General features: G+C 29.7%; 1 protein-coding gene across 4 annotated transcripts in view; it reads right to left on the minus strand.

Annotated features, from left to right (window-relative positions):
• Positions 1-17,132, minus strand: part of LOC114330831 (vinculin) — a 56,965-nt gene extending 39,833 nt beyond the window's left edge. For 3 of the 4 annotated variants that reach the window (XM_050655683.1, XM_050655682.1, XM_050655681.1), the window contains exons 1-2: positions 16,907-17,125; positions 14,158-14,265 (exon numbers count right to left, since the gene is read on the minus strand). In XM_050655683.1, coding sequence (XP_050511640.1) covers positions 14,158-14,265; positions 16,907-16,963 — 165 coding nt within the window. In that variant the 5' untranslated portion in view covers positions 16,964-17,125. Of the gene's footprint in view, positions 1-14,157; positions 14,266-16,906 lie in introns of all 4 variants that reach the window. The other variant, XM_050655680.1, reaches the window with a different exon arrangement.
• Between the last annotated feature and the right edge of the window lie 3,645 nt (positions 17,133-20,777).

Genomic DNA, 20,777 nt, shown 5'->3' on the forward strand with positions numbered 1-20,777 from the left:
AGATTAGGGTGACCAAACGTCCCGTAAAAACGGGATTGTCCCGTTTTTTAACGATTTGTCCCGGGGTCCCGAAAAAGTCTCTCGGGACGCATAAATATTTGCTTTGTAAAGATGGTTTATTTCTTTATGTAATTCTCTTCCTCCGTTAATTCCGCTGCCATTTCATCTTCCCATGATGCTTTTCCATTTCCTAGGTTTTTAATATTTTTTATTTTTGTACTTTTTCTTCTGTGAAAATTTCTACTTCGTGGTTATTTTCTACGACCTTACTTCTTCATTGCAGTGTGTTTCCTTCATAGTGAATAGCATTTTTTCGTAATATTCTTCTGTTTGTCTGATCTGTTTGTCTTCAAATACGGTTTCTCCTTTTTGATTTTTAGTCTTCTTTTAATGCTGGGCGTGTTTTTTGTTCTGACTTTTTTGTAAAGTTGTTTTGTTTTATGGTTTTCTCTGTCTTTTTCAATATCCTCCAGTGAAACCAGTCATTTTTCTTCTTTCTATTTGTTGACTTGGCTTTGTTTCTCGCTATTTTGTATTCTTCCCTGTTTTGCTCTGACGGGTTGTTGATCTATGTCATTCTGACGGAGTTTTTTAGTGTTCTGTCTGTTTCGCAGTCTTGATCGTATGTAAATTACATATTCAAAGGTAAATTGAAAAGGATTTATAGGTCCTAAATTAGCTAAAAAACCATGTTTCAATCGCCCCTACCTATTTGGGTATCGCCCCAAACCCTCCTTGGCAGTGGCGCACCCAGAGGGGGATTTAGGGGTTAAACCCCCTTTCTCCCAGAGCATAATGAAAAATATATAAAGAATAGTAGAAAAATGTAACTTGTCTTTCACAAACAATACAAAAAAATTAAAATTCTAGATGCGTTACTGATCCTTGGATGTGTCCCGTTTTTTCAAGTTTATGATTTGGTCACCCTAGTCTAGACCCACTGTTTGGGCAAGTACAGTTGTTTAAAGAATCGCTTTCCAGGATAAACAAATTGAATAACTTACAAACTATTTGGTAGATCTAGATGGGATTTAGCATACTTCAATAACTCATTAATTGTGATAATTTCAAATAGTTACATTGCATATCATTATGCAAAAAACAAAGTTATTGACATTTATAAATTACTGCAAAAATAAGGGTTTTTTGTAATTATCTCGGTTAATTGTGTATGTATTTTAATTTAGAATCTCGCATATTAAACAAATTTTTAAGATCTATAACTTTTATTTGAACCATTTTTCTCTAAAATGTATAAAATACGTTTTACAGGCAAAAATAATTTTTTCACTTTTTATGATTGTTTAAAAAACAACGCAAAGTCAACTGTATGTCTTCAAAGATGTGTCATCAGCTATCAGCAATATACCTTTTAGAACTTTTCAAAAACCTGTATGAGATTTTGTCCTCCCAAGTGTTTTCATAACCTTTATTACAAATAAGTGTTGCAATATTTTTAAAACAACAAATATGTTTTTATTTGTCATTATTATAGTATAAACAAACGTGAAAAGAATCCTGATGAGTATATCATTTTCATTTCAAATTAGTGCATCATGAAATTTCTTATTAGCGATATCTATACTCTATACGAATACTATCATGAAAATCAAAACAAAAAAGAAAAGTAGACTACATAAGAAGGAGATGGAAGGACAGCGTATATGAAAACTTACAAAAGGTGCTCCGGGGGTCGGTTCTGTTGGCGTATTCATGTTCAATAACCCAAAAAAAAAACAGAGTATCTCAAAAGCTGCCCTTATAGTCTGGGCTGATTAAAGGAGAATAGGCCATTTTTGGGAAAAGTTATTTACCAGCAATTTTATTGCTGGAATCGAAACTTATGATTGTATATATTAATAATATAGGTATGCAAAGTCCTCAGATAGTGTGCTACTTTTTTTATAAACAAAATGGCGCCCGAAAATCGTGTTTTTTTCAATTATTGCTCTATAACTCCGAAGATTTTAATTTTACAACAAAAACACTCAAATGAAAATTCACCGTGAATAAATTCTGCATAGAGACGTGTTTTCCCGATCTGCTCCGATGAAAATTTTCCTCGGAAAATGCGGGTTTTCCCAACAAAATCTTTAATTTTCAAATAAAGTTTTAGATAAGTAATTATCTACGAATATTTAAATAATTTGGTGACTTAAAAGCCTTCTTGGTTTAGATTATAGTTCCAGAAGCTGATGAAAATTAAACGAATATTTTAGCAACAATTAAATTGTTAATTAATAATTTACGGTCGCAATAATAACCAAAATAATTACGATACACTGATCAAACTTTGAAATCTTATAAAAATGAGATGCCTATTTAACATTTTGTCGACAAAATATAAATTTTTAATTTTTTGCATAATCTTTAAATGTTTAAAAAAAATAGTTATAAACAAATTAACATTTCTCAGAAAGTTTTAAAACACCTTAAAACTTTTTTGCAACCATTTGCAAAAAAGTTATGAAACAGCAAAGTAAACATACGATTATACGGTGTTTATAATTTTTTTAATTATTTCAAAGCGTAGAAGTGAGTTTAAAGTACAAGCTAATTATTTACAAAAAAATATCGATTATCAGTTTAATGGTTATATTTTAATTAAAGATTATAAATATATTTTTTTGTAATTTACACGCGCGAAAGTAGAATAATACAGCACTGTAGCTAAAATTTTCACTCGGAGCGACGACCGGCCGCGCGAGACGTACACTTTTATAAATAATGTATGCTGCGTGTCAGTCGCTTTGAGTGAACATTTTAGCTCCGACTCTGTATCAGGGCTACTTTTGCGCTAAAAATTACAAAAAAGCATTTTTAATCTTTGATTAAAATATAACCATTGCACTAATTTTTGACATTCTTTGTGAGTAATTATATTGTACCATAGACTCACTTTTAAGCTTTGAAACAAATAAAACAAATTATAAACAACGGAGAAATCGTATATTTACTTTGCTGTTTCATAACTTTTTAGCAAATGGTTGGAAAATTTTTTTAAAGCATTCATTTTCAAGACCTATGAAATACGCATTTTAAGTATTTTATAAAATTAGAATATAATAAACAATTTCTGAGAAATGTTAATTTTTTTATAACAATTTTTTTTAAACATTTAAAGATTATGCAAAAAAATCAAAAATTTATATTTTGTCCACAAAATATTAAATAGGCATCACACCTTCATAATCTTTCAAAGTTTGATCAATGTCTCATGATTATTTTGGTTGTTATTGCGACTGTAAATTGTTAATTAACAATTGAATTGTGGCTAAAATATTCTTTTTATTTTTACCGGCTTCTGAATTTATAATCTATACCAAGAAAGCTTTTATTTCACCAAGCTATATAATTATTGATAAATAATTATTGGCCCAAAAAATTTATTTTAAAATTCGAGATTTTGTTGGGAAAACCCACATTTTCCGAGGAAAATTTTCATCGGAGCAAATCGGAAAAAACATGCTTCTATGTAGAATTAAATTGGGGTGAATTTTTATTTGAGTGTTTTTGGTGTAACGTTAAAATCTTCGGAGTTATAGAGCAATAATTAAAAAAATACGATTTTTCGGCGCCATTTTGTTTATAAAAAAAGTAGCACACTATCTGCGGACTTTGCATACCTATATTAATAATATATAGGATCTTATAATTCGATTCCAGCAATAAAATTGCTGGTAAATGACCTTTCTTTGTACTTTACTAATTAGACCAGCGTATTATAACTATTTTTTTTTCAAAATTTAAAGATTATGCAAAAAAAAGAAAAATTTATATTTTGTCGATAAAATATTAAATAAGCATCTCATCTTTATAATCTTTATAAGTTTGACCAATGTATCATGATTATTTTGGTTATTATTGCGATCGTAAATTGTTAATTAACAATTGAATTGTTGCTAAAATATTCGTTTAATTTTCACCGGCTTCTGGAATTACAATCTATACCAAGAAAGCTTTGATGTCACTAAGTTATTTAATTATTGATTAATAATTACTTACCTAAAACTTTATTTGAAAATTAGAGTTTTTGTTAGGAAAACCCGAATTTTCCGAGGAAAATTTTCGTCGGAGCAAATCGTGAAAAACATCTCTATGCAGAATTTAATTGCGGTGAATTTTTATTTGAGTGTTTTTGTTGTAAAGTTAAAATCTTCGGAGTTATAGAGCAATAATTGAAAAAAATACGATTTGTCGGCGCCATTTTGTTTATAAAAAAAGCAGCACACTATCTGCGGACTTTGCATACCTATATTATTAATATATAGGATCTTATAATTCGATTCCAGTAATAAAATTGCTGGTAAATAACTTTTCCATGAATTTTGCTAATTAGCCCAGAGTATTATAATATACTAATTTTGACATGTTTATGCACTTGTGTATGTATTTTATGCACTGTAAATGCAATTGTGCATTTCCACCCATTTTTTATAGTATACTTTTTTCCTGACATCATCCTGAATACAACGATAAAAATTGCAAGTCTCTAGGTGCTCTATTTAAAAATCGATTTATTCTGACATTATTAGTTCTAAATGCCCTGATCGAATAGGATTAATGTAATAATAATTGTAAGAAAAAATTAAATTCTTCAGTCATGTAGAGCTTGATAAATAATAGACATTTTATAGTCGGCTCGGAAATCAGTCAGAAAATTTAAACCGAATATAACAAAATTCAGTTTGGCAACATTGTGTGAGTATCTACCAAGTTCAATAGAACCGTAATTTAGTCAATACGATTTAATAATTTTTTGAAGTTATACTTCTTTACGCGCGATGAGGGTGAATTTTTATATGTTAAAACCAGGCGCATACGCATCACCCAGGCGCATACGCGCATTATAACTTTGTTCTGATTGGATGTTCAAATGACATGTCAAAAATTATCCAATATGGCAGCTGTAGGACAGCTGTGGTTTGGAGGAAAAGGTAAAGGTAAACAAATGTATAATATATTACTTTTATTGTTGTGAGGACAGAAACAAAACAGTTTATAATATTGTAGTGACTTTTAAATAGTTTTTAAAAGCAACAGGTACGTAATAATTGTTAATGTATCATGGGTATAAACCTACCTGTTTGATCTGCCAAAATACATAGTATGTAATAATGTAATACTTTTATTTATATAATTTGATTACCATCAATATTCACCTAATATATTGTTTTCTTACTATATGTTTTGTTGTATTTTTTTTCAATTCTAAAGTCCACTTTACATCAACAATAATTGAACAAGAAATTGACAACAAGTTATTCAAGGTCAAATTTGGCTTATACAAAACACAATTCTACATCCAATTTTGCCGTGAATAAAAAGAAAATAAAGAAATTTGACAAAATAAAACATATCCAATTGTTCTATTTCATCAAATTCCTTCATTTTCTTTTACAAACCATACATTTTGTACTCGTCAAATTTGGCCTTGAATAACTTTGTCAATTTCTTGTTCAATTTATTGTTGATGTAAAGTGCACCTAAATCATTTCAATTCCAAATTAAAATAATTTGATCAATTTTCAAAATATCACAAGTTTAATGACGTTCTACACCTTCGGCAAAGAATTAAGGATTTGCATGAAATTTTAGTATGTTATAGTTTACTTCAAAAAACTAAGACTTGATTTTTTAAAAAATGTTTTACCGTGCCGTTTAATTACTATTAAGGGTCAAAGTTAAGTTTTAACATGGGCTCTTATGAGAATTCTTAAAAAGTTAATAACTTTTGACCCAAATTTACGATTTTTAATTATTTGTGCTTAAATTAAAGGTATTTTTGTAAGGAATAACATATTAAAAAATGATGATTGTTTACCGTACCATTATTAAATAAAAGTGAAATTACTGTTTCGAAATTTAACAAAGTTGGTTGTAGTGAGATCAGCTGCACTCATAATTATATCCGAAAGTTACGTGTCAATCACATGACCTCGGTGGTCTAGTTGTTGAGCGTTCGCTCAGAGTTGGAAACGTCCCGGGTTCCAATCCTCTACGATTCATTTTTTTTTTTTGGTTGTTTTAATAAAAATTTTTTGAAAGTGGTAGATAAGAAAGTTAGTTTAATATTTAAATAGAATACAATTACTTCGTTAAAATTATATAATAGAAGTATAACTTCTTACGTGCGTACAAAGTACACACACATTCTTTTTTTTACAAACAAAAGAGATATTTTAAACAAATAGCGTTTCAAAACGTTGTGCAGAACAATTTTGAATTCGGTTCCGTTAATGAAATTGCTTTTTTTGTTCTTAAAAGTAGAAAAAAGTCTAATTAATCTTGCTTAAGAAAATAGATGTACTATGATGCAAATTGACTACTAATGACTAATTTTTATGATTAATGGGATGCTAAAATATCGGCAAGCTCTTATCTTCAAAGCGGCTGTACCGAATTTCTTAGACATTTATACGGAACATTGATAGGGCCAGTTTTGCGCATTCTGACAGAGTTCCGTTTCTACTATAATAAAAAATCTGTTATATCGTATATATTTCACAGGTTATTTGATAATAATATTGTCCAAGAAGTGAGTCAAACAGATTTTTATTAATATCTTATCGCTTACGGTAAATTCCAAGTAGAATATATCATATCCTCATTTCCACTTAATCTTTTGGAATTTTCTACTACCCACATCCGCATTTTTAATAGTAAATACCTCATTGAATTATGTTGAATTATTCAGTATTTTAATCATTTTCACATTAAATAGTAACCTCGTAGTAAAACATCAAAGGAAATTACTCGGTTTACGATAACGAATTTTACTGCTCAAACTATTAGTCCAAGTAATGAAGCTTAAAATAGGACAAAACCTCGCAATTTTTACAGAATGGATCGATTTGCTTGAAAATTTGAGAATAAGTAGTGTATATTTCAAGGATCATAATCTATATCATGCCGAAAGGCGCTTTTACCATGGGGGTGGTTGCCACCCCATCTCGGGGGTGGAAATTTTTATTATATTTTGACCGCAAGAGTTGGTAAAAACATTCATTATAAGCAAAAAACGTTCTATACATTTTTTTGATAAAATTAATAGTTTTCTATAAAGGGTGAGGCAAATAAAGGGCCTATTAGAAATATCTCGAGAACTAAAGGCAACAGAATCATGAAAATTGGAATAAAGGGGTTTTGAAGGATGATCTATTAAATGAAAATATTTTCATCACTTTGCAACTTCCGGTTATTCCGGTTGTTGCTTATAACTTCGTTTTTTTAAATGGGACACCCTGTATATTTTTACATTTTTGGATTCTATTCGATGTCATCTTTCTTAAAATATGAGGTTAAATTTCGTAGCAAAATTAACATCCTGTAGAATTGTAGTAGTTTGACATCTAAAACTCTACTTACGTTTAAATGATTTTTAATATACTCTACTATTGTTAAGACTCGTTAGTATAGCTAAATTTTTAATTTTATACAGGGTTGGTCGAAACTCGGAATGAGTATTTTCTGAGTTTTCTTAAATGGAACACCCTGTATTTTAGTATTGTAATGAAATGATATTTTATGGTACTTTTTTATTTCTTAAGCATTCCCTATACCTAACTGCTTTAATTTGTGCTTAATTGTTAATCGCACCAACAATTTTAACTACGTAGGTATTTTGATAGCTAAACCATTATTGGTAATTTTAAGGACCAGTCTGGATTAATATGTATTTATTTCGGAAAAATTATTTGGGATTGAGTATTTTAACGGCCAACCTAACACAATTTTACGTATTTTTTGTTGCAATTAATGTTTAGCTTGAATCACCAATAACTCACAAATTAAAGCAGTTGGGTATAGGGAATGCTTAAGGAATAAAAAAGTACTATAAAATATCATTTCACTACAATACAAAAATACAGGGGGTTCTATTTAAGAAAACTCAGAAAATACTCATTCCGAGTTTCGACCAACCCTGTATACTAAAATTAAAATTTAGCTATACTAATGATTCTTAACAATAGTAGAGTATATTAAAAATCATTTAAACGTAAGTAGAGTTTTAGATGTCAAACGACTACAATTCTACAGGGTGTGAATGTTGCTACGACATTAATAAAAAAAACGTAATTATCTTTTAAAATACCCTGTATAATATTAAAAAACCTCATATTTTAAAAAAGAAGACATCAAAGAGAATCGAAAAATATACAGGGTGTCCCATTTAAAAAAACGAAGTTATAAGCAACTTCCGGTATAACCGGAAGTTGCAAAGAGATGAAAATATTTTCATTTAATAAATCATCCTTCAAAACCCCTTTACTTCAATTTTCATGATTCTGTTGCCTTTAGTTCTCTATTTTTCTCAGAACCTTTATTAAAAATTAAAATAAAAATTTTTTCATATTAATATCTAACTCTAAGGGCCGGTTGTTCGAACGCTAATCAAGAAGTTGATTATAATCAAGACCCCTTAACAACCATCAAATAACAAAATCCGTTGTTCGTACGCCAATCAGTTGATTGTAATCAATTTTCTTGATGGGAATCAAATCGAGATATCAAATAGACGTAAAACACCAATCATCCATTGTGATGCGTTGCATAAACATCAATCAAATTGACGTTTATGCAACAAATAAATAATCAATCAATGTTTAATATAATATAATTAATACAATTTAATCAAAAAATAACTAATCAAGTAGTGACAATTCAGCAACATAATCAAAGTTGATTGTAATTAAATATTTGATAATGATCAGTTGATTCCATTTTTGATTAGCGTTCGAACAACCGGCCCTTAGAGAGTACAAAAAATATATCTTTTTTCATTTATGCACGTACACTAATATTGTAGAGGGCGCAAAAGTCGAAGCCTCGAAAAATGATGGCTGACAGTTAATCTCAGAATTTAGATATCTGAAACAAAAAAATCGTACTTCATTTGAAAAAGGAAGGTTTCTTACGTGACAATTTACCACAATTTGACCACAAAATCTTATATATAAAAATCTATTGCTGTGCGTTAGTCTCGCTAAAACTCGAGAATGTGTGGACCGATTTGGCTAATTTTGATGTTGAATTATTTGTGGAAGTTCAGGGAAGGTTTATACGGTTTTATATTGTCATTTTATTAGCCACCAAAATTTTTACAGCTATATGTATAAAATGCTCTTTTTACAGTGTTTGTTGCCATACTCCTCCGAAACGACTTGACCGATTTTTATGAAAGTTTGCAAGTGTACTCGACCGAACCGTGAGTAGGTCGTTGTCTATATTTCATACCCGTGCGTCTTAAGGGGGCTTGCCACCCTTATATTTATTTCTATTTTTTCAGACAAACTCTTTTTTTTAATTGCATATGATGTGGAACGTAAAGATACATAAAACCCTAAATTTTCACTTTTCTATCACTAACCGTTATTTTTTAATGGCCATTTAAATATTTTACATCTATATAAACAAAAGAAAGTCGTGACAGTTACCAACACATAACTCGAGAACGACTGAATAGATTTTTATGAAATTTTCCACGTGTATTTGACCGGACCGAGAATAGGTTGTTATGTATTTTTCATATCCGTACGTTGTAACGGGGGCTGCCCCCCTAAAATATTTTTTTATTGTTTTGATCAAACTGTTTTTTCGTAATTTTATGTGATGTGGAAGGCAAAGGTAAATACAACCCTAAATTTTCACTTTTCTATCTTCGACCGTTATTTTTTAATAGCCATCTAAAGTTTTGCATCTTATATATAAAAATCTATTGCTGTGCGTTAGTCTCGCTAAAACTCGAGAATGTGTGGACCGATTTGGCTAATTTTGATGTTGAATTATTTGTGGAAGTTCAGGGAAGGTTTATACGGTTTTATATTGTCATTTTAGTAGCCACCAAAATTTTTACAGCTATATGTATAAAATGCTCTTTTTGCAGTGTTTGTTGCCATACTCCTCCGAAACGACTTGACCGATTTTTATGAAAGTTTGCAAGTGTACTCGACCGGACCGGGAGTGGGTCGTTATCTATATTTCATACCCGTGCGTCTTAAGGGGGCTTGCCACCCTTATATTTATTTCTATTTTTTCAGACAAACTCTTTTTTTTAATTGCATATGATGTGAAACGTAAAGATACATACAACCCTAAATTTTCACTTTTCTATCACTAACCGTTATTTTTTAATGGCCATTTAAATATTTTACATCTATATAAACAAAAGAAGGTCGTGACAGTTACCAACACATAACTCGAGAACGACTGAATAGATTTTTATGAAATTTTCCGCGTGTATTTGACCGGACCGAGAATAGGTTGTTATGTATTTTTCATATCCGTACGTCGTAACGGGGGCTGCCCCCCTAAAATATTTTTTTATTTTTTTGATCAAACTGTTTTTTCTTAATTTTATGTGATGTGGAAGGCAAAGGTAAATACAACCCTAAATTTTCACTTTTCTATCTTCGACCGTTATTTTTTAATAGCCATCTAAAGTTTTGCATCTTATATATAAAAATCTATTGCTGTGCGTTAGTCTCGCTAAAACTCGAGAATGTGTGGACCGATTTGGCTAATTTTGATGTTGAATTATTTGTGGAAGTTCAGGGAAGGTTTATACGTTTTATATTGTCATTTTATTAGCCACCAAAATTTTTACAGCTATATGTATAAAATACTCTTTTTACAGTGTTTGTTGCCATACTCCTCCGAAACGACTTGACCCATTTTTATGAAAGTTTGCAAGTGTACTCGACCGGACCGGGAGTAGGTTTATGTCTATATTTTATACCTCTACGTCATAAGAGGGTTGCGTGTGACGTCATAACTCTCGCAATAAGGACGTGAAAAATACGAAATTAATTCGGTGTACTCCTTGCTGAATTCCGAACAGAACCTTACTAAATTTTTTTTCTAGCTCAATCGGTGTCTAAAACACAATATCTTAAGCCTTAGAAATATTCTGAGGACAGAAGAAGAACGAGCAACAAATTTCATCGAAGAAAAGTGCAACTGTTTAACTTTTGGACTTAATTTGAGCAAAATATGAATTTCTTAATTTTTCGAAACTTTCAAAAAATATCTCTACCGAACTTTTCTGACGAACGGCAAGCAGAAGAAAAGTTCTGAGCACACGAAAAGAACAAGCAGCAAATTATAAAATTTTATTTAATTTTAATTAATTTTGTTTCATTTTATTAAATTTTAATTATTTTTATTAGATTCTATTATTTTTTTTTTATTTTATTATTTTTTTAAATTTATTTATTATTTTTATTTAAGTTTATTCAGTTTTATTTATTTTTATTAACTTTTATTCAATTTTATGAAATTTTGTTTCATTTTATTTAATGATATTTAATTTTAATTTTATTTTATTTTTCAACACCTATATAGTTGGACAACCCCGAACCCAATTATAAATACAGGGTTGTTTTGAATGTAAATAAAATAAAGCTGTTATATTCTTTATAAGAAAAACAAATTTAAGATTGCAACTATTGCACTGCAAACTTTTTCTAACTAAATTTTATTACTTCAAACATTATGTGTAATTCATTAAAAATAATAATAAAAACTCATTCACATCGAGCATTTTTTGTTTATTAATTACGAATTCCTTTTGTTTATTTTAAGTTTATTGTTTATAAAAGTTTGTTCTTATCTATTGAGGCAGTACGAAGTCTGCCGGGTCAGCTAGTAAAAAATAAATATTTTTTATTGAAAATGTCAAATTTCCGTAAAATCTTCTTTTTGCGTAATTTTTCACTAACGGTGGTAAATTGTCACGTAAGAAACCTTCCTTTTTCAAATGCAGTACGATTTTTTTGTTTCAGAGATCCCAATCCAGAGATTAACTGTCCGCCATCGGAACTATTTTTTTTTTCGAGGCCTCGACTTTGGTGCCCTCTACAATATTAGTGTACCTACGTGCATAAATGAAAAAAGATATATTTTTTGTATTCTCTAAGAGTTAGATATTAATATATAAAAAGTTTTATGTTCATTTTTGATAAAAGTTCTGAGAAAAAAATCTGGAAAAAATGCTTATTTTTGGTCTTCTAAAGTGTACTAGTACCTTAATACTAATTTCTTTATTTATAAAGTCTAACCAAACCATTCAAAATCGCAAATCAGAAAATTCTAATTTCTGCAGTTAAATATTGATTTGTCTTATCTTTTAAGATTAATTCTAAAAATAAATAACGTGATTGTGCTAGTGTTTTATTAAGATCAACAGTAGTCATTGTGTGCCATGAATCAATCATTTTCATTTCTATTTTTTATTATTGCATCATTAATCTAATAATAAACTACACATTAAATGTATATTAACTCCACTTTTTAAGACATATTTAATTTATACCACAAAGCATCACCATTCAATCTATTAGTCCTTTTAATATGTACATAATATATTAAGTAATATCATAATAATTTTGCAATCTAATTTTTTTCAAAATTGAAATTTTCTTCACCTAAGTTTTTTTGGTATTGTTCACGCGCAATACCAATTGTTATATTTTAAAGATATGAAAATTTTTATCGAGAGAGAACTCCGAAAAATAAAGGTGATGGTTTAAGAAAGTAGGCGCAGAATTTCGGACCAATGATTTTAAATTCATTCATTTTTTTCGAATCCTGAGAAAGCCAATAAATATTTTTGAAAAATTTAAACACGGAATGAAAGAGAATATTATTACCGAGGGCTGAGAGTCTCTAGAATTAACAAAAAGTTTCTGTTGAATGAGATATTTGAAATTAAAAATCACATTAAATTTTCAATTCAAAACATTATACAATTTTTCAGGGAATTTTTCAAAAATACTTATTAGTTTTCTGATTCGAAAAAAAAATGAATGCATTTAAAAAGCATTGTCCGAAATTTTGCGCCTACGCTCTTAAAGATTACAATCCTATTGTTTATAACTTATATAATTTGAATGTAGTGGTAAATACGTGGAGTATGTTTTATAAGTAAAAAAAATTGGCAAACTTATACAAGGTTTAGTTTTTGTTGTGCAAGATTTTAATCGATTTCAATTATTGTATTTTTAATTTGGTTTACTGTTGTATTATAATATAAAGATTTTCTAGGCGAATTACGAAGGTCCTAAGTGCAATATAAGTGGTTGAAAATAATTGAATAAGAAATTGTTTCTCTACATTTTTTTAATATTCCCGACCTATTTGAGAGGGAAGAAAGTCAATTATTATTATTGAAATTATCAGTAGTAATTGCACAAGAGCTCTGAAATTATTGAATTTTTCCCGAGTGACACTTTGACAGTTTTAATGTTACGAGCCGAAGGCGAGTGAAATTATGTCAAAGTGTCACGAGAGCAAAAATTCTATATTAATTTCAGAGGTCGAGTGCAATTTGTTGCGATTATTTCATGAATAAAACTGTTCAAAACCAAAATTTTATTGTAATTTATTTATGTAAGTATTCTTTTTCTCATGAGCATCTTTCAGTGCGTCACAGTTTTTCGATTTCTTTCTAACGCATTAAATTGTATGTGACAGAAAAAAAGGCACGTCCGTGATTACAGACATTTACAAAATTTATTCTAGTTATTCTAGTTGTCGATAGATGGCGCCATAATAAAAAAAATAATTTTTTTAATTAGATAATAATATTACAAATATAATCTGTATAATTTATAAGACTATACAAATCAAAGAAAATACCATTTTATAAATGCAAGAAACACATTTGATTTGTTTTTATTCCAAATTGAAAATAAAATGTGACAACTGTCAGATTTAACTAAAATGTCATGTTAGAATAAATGTCATAAATGTGTATTATCACTGACTTACCCTTTTTTCTATCATTTGTTACGCACTGAAAAATGCTCATGAAAAGGACAATACCATTAAACACACAGTTTTTATAAATATTTGACGATTGAAAGTCATCACTTTTATAATTTTTAAAACATTAATTGTCATTAATGTCACTGAATGTATTTTTTCGTAGCAACGAAGGGCACCTGACGTAATATACTTAACGACGGGAGATTATCAAAAATTATCGATTTAATTCAGATTTCTGTAGCTTTCTATTGGTCAGAATCTCCTATGAATGAAATTATCACACAAATTTTTCTGTAAAAATCAAAATACCACCTCACATATCCGCCTCAAAACAGATCCGCCCTGGTATATTAAAACAGGCTGCAGAATATTACACATTTTTTCTCTTACCTTAACCAAATTTAAAACAGCGTTGCTGACCGATCTAACAGGTTGTTGGAGATCAGGCATAGGTATTCCATCTTCAGCTTCTTCATGGAGGATGACCAATTTGGAAACCTATAAAGTTGAAAATATGAATTACACATATTAGGTATTATAAAGTAGGACGAATATATTTTCTTCAATAAACTGTAATATTCTTCAGTAATATTGGATTCAATCGTTTCGTTCGTATATTGACATCACCAAATGAATGAATTAGGTTCACGAGATTGTTGATTTGTTGGTTATTTCTACATTTTCTTCTATTTTTGTTCTTACTCATTCATTTTACAGGTCATTTATTTGAATTCCAAATACAATTTTTGACAACAATAAAATCATTTTTTTATGAAACCTTAATTATTTATAAAAATATTTATTATGTTTTCTTCAAATTTATTTTTTGCATGTTACCCTTATGGCGCGATGTTTTACATTCAATGAAATATTCAAACAAATTAGTATGGCCTACTTTACGTTATTTATTGTTTTTTGAAGTATTCTTCTTTTGGCGTTAAGTTGCTAATCTTTCAAGATAGGTATGTATGTATATTATGTATCAGTGCAAATAAGTCATTAAAAGAATATATTAGTGTTTTTAGTAAATGTATTATTTATTATAATTTTTGGATTTGTCTTTCTGTGTAGTAAAATAATAAAATATTATGTAGGTATAACATTTTTATATGTCTATTTGTCACCATGTTGTGTAATTATATCCGAGACTTATGTGTCATTTTAAGTGGCTCGCTGGCGTAGTTGGTAGAGCAGTGGGTCAGAGAAAGGAAGCACACGGAAGGTCGCGGGTTCCAATCCTGGACGATTCATATTTTTTTTAATTTTTGGTTGTTTTAATAAAAATTTTTTGAAAGTGGTAGATAAGAAAATTAGTTTAATATTTAAATGAAATACCTACAAATAACCTGTTAAGTATATTTACTTCGTTGAAATTATATAATAGAAGAATAACTTCTTACGTGCGTACAAAGTACACACACATTCTTTTTATTAATTAAAGGTGGACCTAAACTATTATTCTATCATTCAAATAACAGAACAAATGGGGTTTATTTAATTTTTATTAAATATCTCACACAGAGTGGCCGAAAAAAAAACAGGCATTATCAGGAACTATGACAACATTTTTGAAAAACTGTTTTTTAAAGGGGTCACATTTTCTGGTATTTTTGATTATTTTACTAACAATCACCCCAACATTTTTTAATGGCAGTAGGGGTCAAATAATATATAGTTTGAAAGATACATTAGTCTTTAAATTTTTAAATTCAGTCCAGTACTCTTTTATTTAATTTAGGTATTGAAAAAAACTTTTTAAATTTAATATTTTTAGCTGGTTACTTATTTTAGTTTCTGATACTACTGTGCCAACCACTGAGAGAACATTTTTCCCTTTATTTTCTCAGAAGAATCTATTCTAATTGTTACAGGCCATTCAGTAAACTGTATTTTCTCGACTTCCTCATTTATAGTTCTACTATTATGTATACTTCTTTTTAGTCTGCAGTTATTAAAAAGAATACTTGTTTTTAGAAATCTTTATTGACGTATTAGTATAATATAATATTTTTATGGATTACTCTTATGATCAACCAAAAAAGAAGATGAATCTGGTGATTTTTCTAGTGACAGTATAAGGTGTGAACCTGTCTTTTGAATTTACTATTTTTTCTATTTTTGCTCTCAATTTACAATGTCCCATTATTCATCATCCACTATTTGATCTTTTTTTGTCCTCTTAAATATTTTGGATTTATTTTGTATCTTATTTCAAGATTTTTAGCCCAAGCAACTTGGGTTTTTAGCTTAGAATATAACAATTTTTCAAAAAAAATTATTATGTACCTACTTATTTCTTTTTTAAAAAATTATTATATATGCTAAGTATTTCTGCTACAGTAGTGTAACAAATTGGGGGATAAAATTTGATACTTATTAGATTTTTTTAAATTGGTTTACCTCAAATAAATATTAAATTTTTAAAACTGCATAATAGCTTCCAAAAACAATAACATTTAAAAATATCTTTGATCTATTTATTGATGAATTAAAAAATATAAATATTTTAAAAGAAGCTTTCATGGACCATATATTAAAAAAAAACATTATAATGTTGAATGAACAGAACTGGAAACCAAAATAGAAAAATATGACACACCCAGTTTTACCTGAGAAAATTTTGACTACTTTTCTAGTAAGGTGTCTATAAATGGAGCAAATTAACATACATGTGGGTTCAAATATTTCATTAACAAACAGTATCATTAGAATCTAGAAATGGTATCCTTACTATATTTGGACTGGTGAAAATAATAATGTAAACACTTAAGATGATATTAAAAATTATATTGCTAACAGATGTTAAAAATACATTTTTTATAAACAATATTATCTATTTAAAAATAAAACAAAGTGCAAATAAGCAATGTATTTTTGAAATGGGTGATAACACATTGTTACTGTACACTTAATAATAAGAAAAAAATTCATTTATTTCATCTTTTCCCAGTATATTTATTACCCACTTATTAAAAGGCTGGGCCAATCAGTTACTTAGAATAGTCCACAAATTAGGACAAGACAAGAATAAGAAAAAAAATAAATGGTGCATGACAAATGGGACATATGAATATTTCTAAAAATAGTGAATGAACAATCAGAGATTTTTAATACTTTTAATAGGTGTATAGTTGCTTACCTGTTGTGCAACTGGATCCAAAATAGATTCTATTGTTTTTGTGTGAAAAACTGGCATTTTGATAAACTTTTTTCCAGAAAAAAAATTGCAACAAATCAACTAGAAACGAATTACACTATGTATATACTATAAAACACAACCTTATAAAAATTGACTGATTTAATATTAACTTTTTAGGAGAGATTAAATAGTTTACAGAGAAGGATAAATATTACAAAATTTAACAAGTTATAAATAGAAATTATTAACTAACCTACCTTTTTCCAGCGCCATCTGTGAAGATCACATAGAACTTTTGACGAATTCTACTTCTAGAAAACTTTTTCAGTTACCTAGTGTTGGATGTACATCAATAGATGTCGGTAGTTAAAAAATATTAGTCGATAAAAATTTTTAAAAAAATTGCAATAAATCAACTAGAAACGAATTACACTATGTATATACTATAAAACACAACATTATAAAATTGACTGATTTAATATATTAACGTTTTAGGAGAGATTAAACAGTTTACAGAGAAGGATAAATATTACAAAATTTAACAAGTTATAAAATAGAAATTATTAACTAACCTATCTTTTTCAGCGCCATCTGTAAAGATCACATAGAACTTTTGAGGAATTCTACTTCTAGAAAACTTTTTTAGTTACCTAGTGTTGGATGTACATCAATAGATGTCGGTAGTTAAAAAAATATTAGTCCATAAAATTTTTTAAAAAAATTGCAACAAATCAACTAGAAACAAATTACACTATGTATAGAATATAAAACACAAATTTATAAAAATTGACTGATTTAATATATTAACTTTTTAGGAGAATTAAATAGTTTACAGAGAAGGATAAATATTACAAATTTAACAAGTTATAAATAGAGCGCAAACAGAACACCTTTTTTCCATCGCCATCTATGAAGGTCAGATAGAACTTTTGACGAATTCTACTTCTAGAAAACTTTTTTAGTTTCATAGTGTTGGACGTACACCAGTAGATGTCTGTAGCTGTATATAGCTACAGATATCTACTAGTGAGATTTCTAACAAAAATTTAAATTTATAACCGCGAAACTTGATTTACCATTAAAATTAATTCCATATTTAATTATTGCCTTCTTCCATTGTTCATAAATTATAAGTTATAATTATAAGAAATTAAATCAGCGCATCCTCTGGTTTATTCCTTCGAAATATCGTCTACAAATCGTTTCAATTCCTCTCTATTTCTCGCCATCTGTTTAACTCTCTCAATCTCAGCCCAATTCTTTTATGATCTCTTGTTACATATTTCTTCTTTAGCTATTATCCGGTCTTCGGCCTGTTTGATTATTGATTATATACGATTATTTGTATTAACTTGGTCTTTTCTTTTCTTAGTGTAGGTATGTGTCTTCTTATAATCGTGACTTTTATTTTCTCTTGTTTTGTTCTTCTCTGTTGTTCTGCGTTTGCTATTTTATCAAGCTAGTATATTTTTAGGTTTTCTTTTCAATTTATGATTTATTCATAAAGGTTTGTAATTTTTTTAGTTGTTTCTTCCTGTCCTGTCGTCAAGATTCTGAGTGTGTTCCAGATTTTATTTAATGAGATATACTATATATGTATGTTGTGCCCTTACTATTCCTTTTTTTACATCTGATCTACTACTGTCTTTTTATACTACTGTCTTTTACATATGTACCTTTGGCCTACCAAAGTCTATTTGGCTTTCACTTATTCTAATTTTAATTCTTTTTTGCTGTTGTTTTTTAAGAGTTTCTTTTTTTCTGTATTCATCTTAAGACCCATTACATTGGAGTATTTTGCAAGTTTGTCGATCTTCTTCTGGATATTGCTATATTTTCTTCGGAAACAAATGTTGTCTGCGAACTGAAAGTTCTTCAACTGGTTGTGCAAGTTCCACCTAACACCTGTTTTTTTATCTCTTACTTTCTCTATGATCTAATCCGTGACGGTTAGGAATAGTGTCGGGGACAGTATTGCATCCTTGTTTACCTTCACTTTGTATAGCTATATCGTCTATCATTTCTTCCACATGTTCCAGTCTGGAGTCTGGCTCTGTATCCTTAGTAGAATAATCTGGTCAGGTTGATGTATTTTATCGGTAGTCCAGACGTATTTGATTGTGATTCTCGAATTAAACTCGAAATTCGACTACGCCTACGTTTATCAAAATGCTACGTCTGGTCGACTCTTCTCTATGCAGTTGAGACGTCCCTAATAGCACACGACGTCCAATGGACGTCCAAAATAGGTCCATTTTTGGTCCTAACGTCCATGGACTATAAATGGACGTCCTTTGGACGTCCCATGTTGGACGTCCTTCGGAAGGAATAAATATGGACGTCCTTTGGACGTCCGACGTTGGACGTCCTTCGGACGGAATAAAAATGGACGTCCTTTGGACGTCCGACGTTGGACGTCCTTCGGAAGGAATAAATATGGACGTCCTTTGGACGTCCGACGTTGGACGTCCTTCGGACGGAATAAAAATGGACGTCCTTTGGACGTCCGACGTTGGACGTCCTTCGGAAGGAATAAATATGGACGTCCGACGTTGGACGTCCTTCGGAAGGAATAAATATGGACGTCCTTTGGACGTCCGACGTTGGACATTCTTCGGACGGAATAAAAATGGACGTCCGACGTTGGACGTCCTTCGGATGGAACAAATATGGACGTATATATACTGGACGAAATACGGACAATTCCCTAATAGCACACGACGTCATTTGGACGTCCAAAATAGGTCCATTTTTGGTCCTAACGTCCATGGACTATAAACGGACGTCCCATGTTGGACGTCCTTCGGAAGGAATAAATATGGACGTCCTTCGGACGGAATAAATATGGACGTCCTTTGGACGTCCGACTTTGGACGTCCATACTGGACGAAATACGGACGTTTTATGAACGCTTATATTGGACACATTATACCAATTACGAGATCAAATAGCAAAATAATTCAATAAAATATTAACTTGCGTTAACTTTACGTTAATGAAATACAGTCAAACCTGTCACTAACGGCCACTAAAATGAAAGAACTATTGGCCGATATAGAAAAGTGGTCGTTATTGCCAGTTTTTGTAGCCTAGATATACAGTACAACCTGTGTTACTGGCCACCTGTACTAACGGCCAGTTTAAAAATTCCCCAAACCAATTATATCTAGACTACAAAAACTAATTCATTTACCGGTCACCTTTCTATATCGGCCAATAGCTTTTTCATTTTTAGCGGCCGTTACTGACAGGTTTTACTGTAATTAGTGTGGGGAATTTTTAAACTGGCCGTTAGTACAGGTGGCCGGTGTTGGCAGGGGGCCGGTAACACAAGTTTTACTGTAGTTTAAATCGATTAGATCGAAAGATTAAATCTTAATTCAAAATTGTATATTAAATTATTACAATTATAAAACTATATAGTTTAATATCCAAAACATGTTTTGATTTCATGTAATGTAATGAAAATCTTATTTGTAAATTATTGGTTACAATGTTTAACAACAGGAAATATTCAAGAATAAATAAAATAAAAGTTTCCCCTAACAACAAAACATTCCAGGAATTCTACTATCAAAGTTCTATTCCGTGAACATCTGATTAAATTATGGCTGGAAAGTTACCACAAGATATTCTATGAAAAGAGTACAATGTCCTCCTGGAGGGGTAAAATTTTCCATACTCTAAAGAGAGGCCATTTACTATTCAATTTGCGTTCATTTTCAAATTTGCCGCGCGAGTATCTATGTAGCGTCGCGTGGTCATTGGTCATCAAGTCATCAATTATTTCATTTTCATCATAAGATAACCTAAAAATTTAGTAACAATTTTGATTGGAAAAAAATGCATCGATAAGGGGGTGAAAAATGGA

The sequence above is a fragment of the Diabrotica virgifera genome, chromosome 7 (genome assembly GCF_917563875.1).
Source record: "Diabrotica virgifera virgifera chromosome 7, PGI_DIABVI_V3a".
Classification (NCBI taxonomy): Eukaryota; Metazoa; Arthropoda; class Insecta; order Coleoptera; family Chrysomelidae; genus Diabrotica; species Diabrotica virgifera.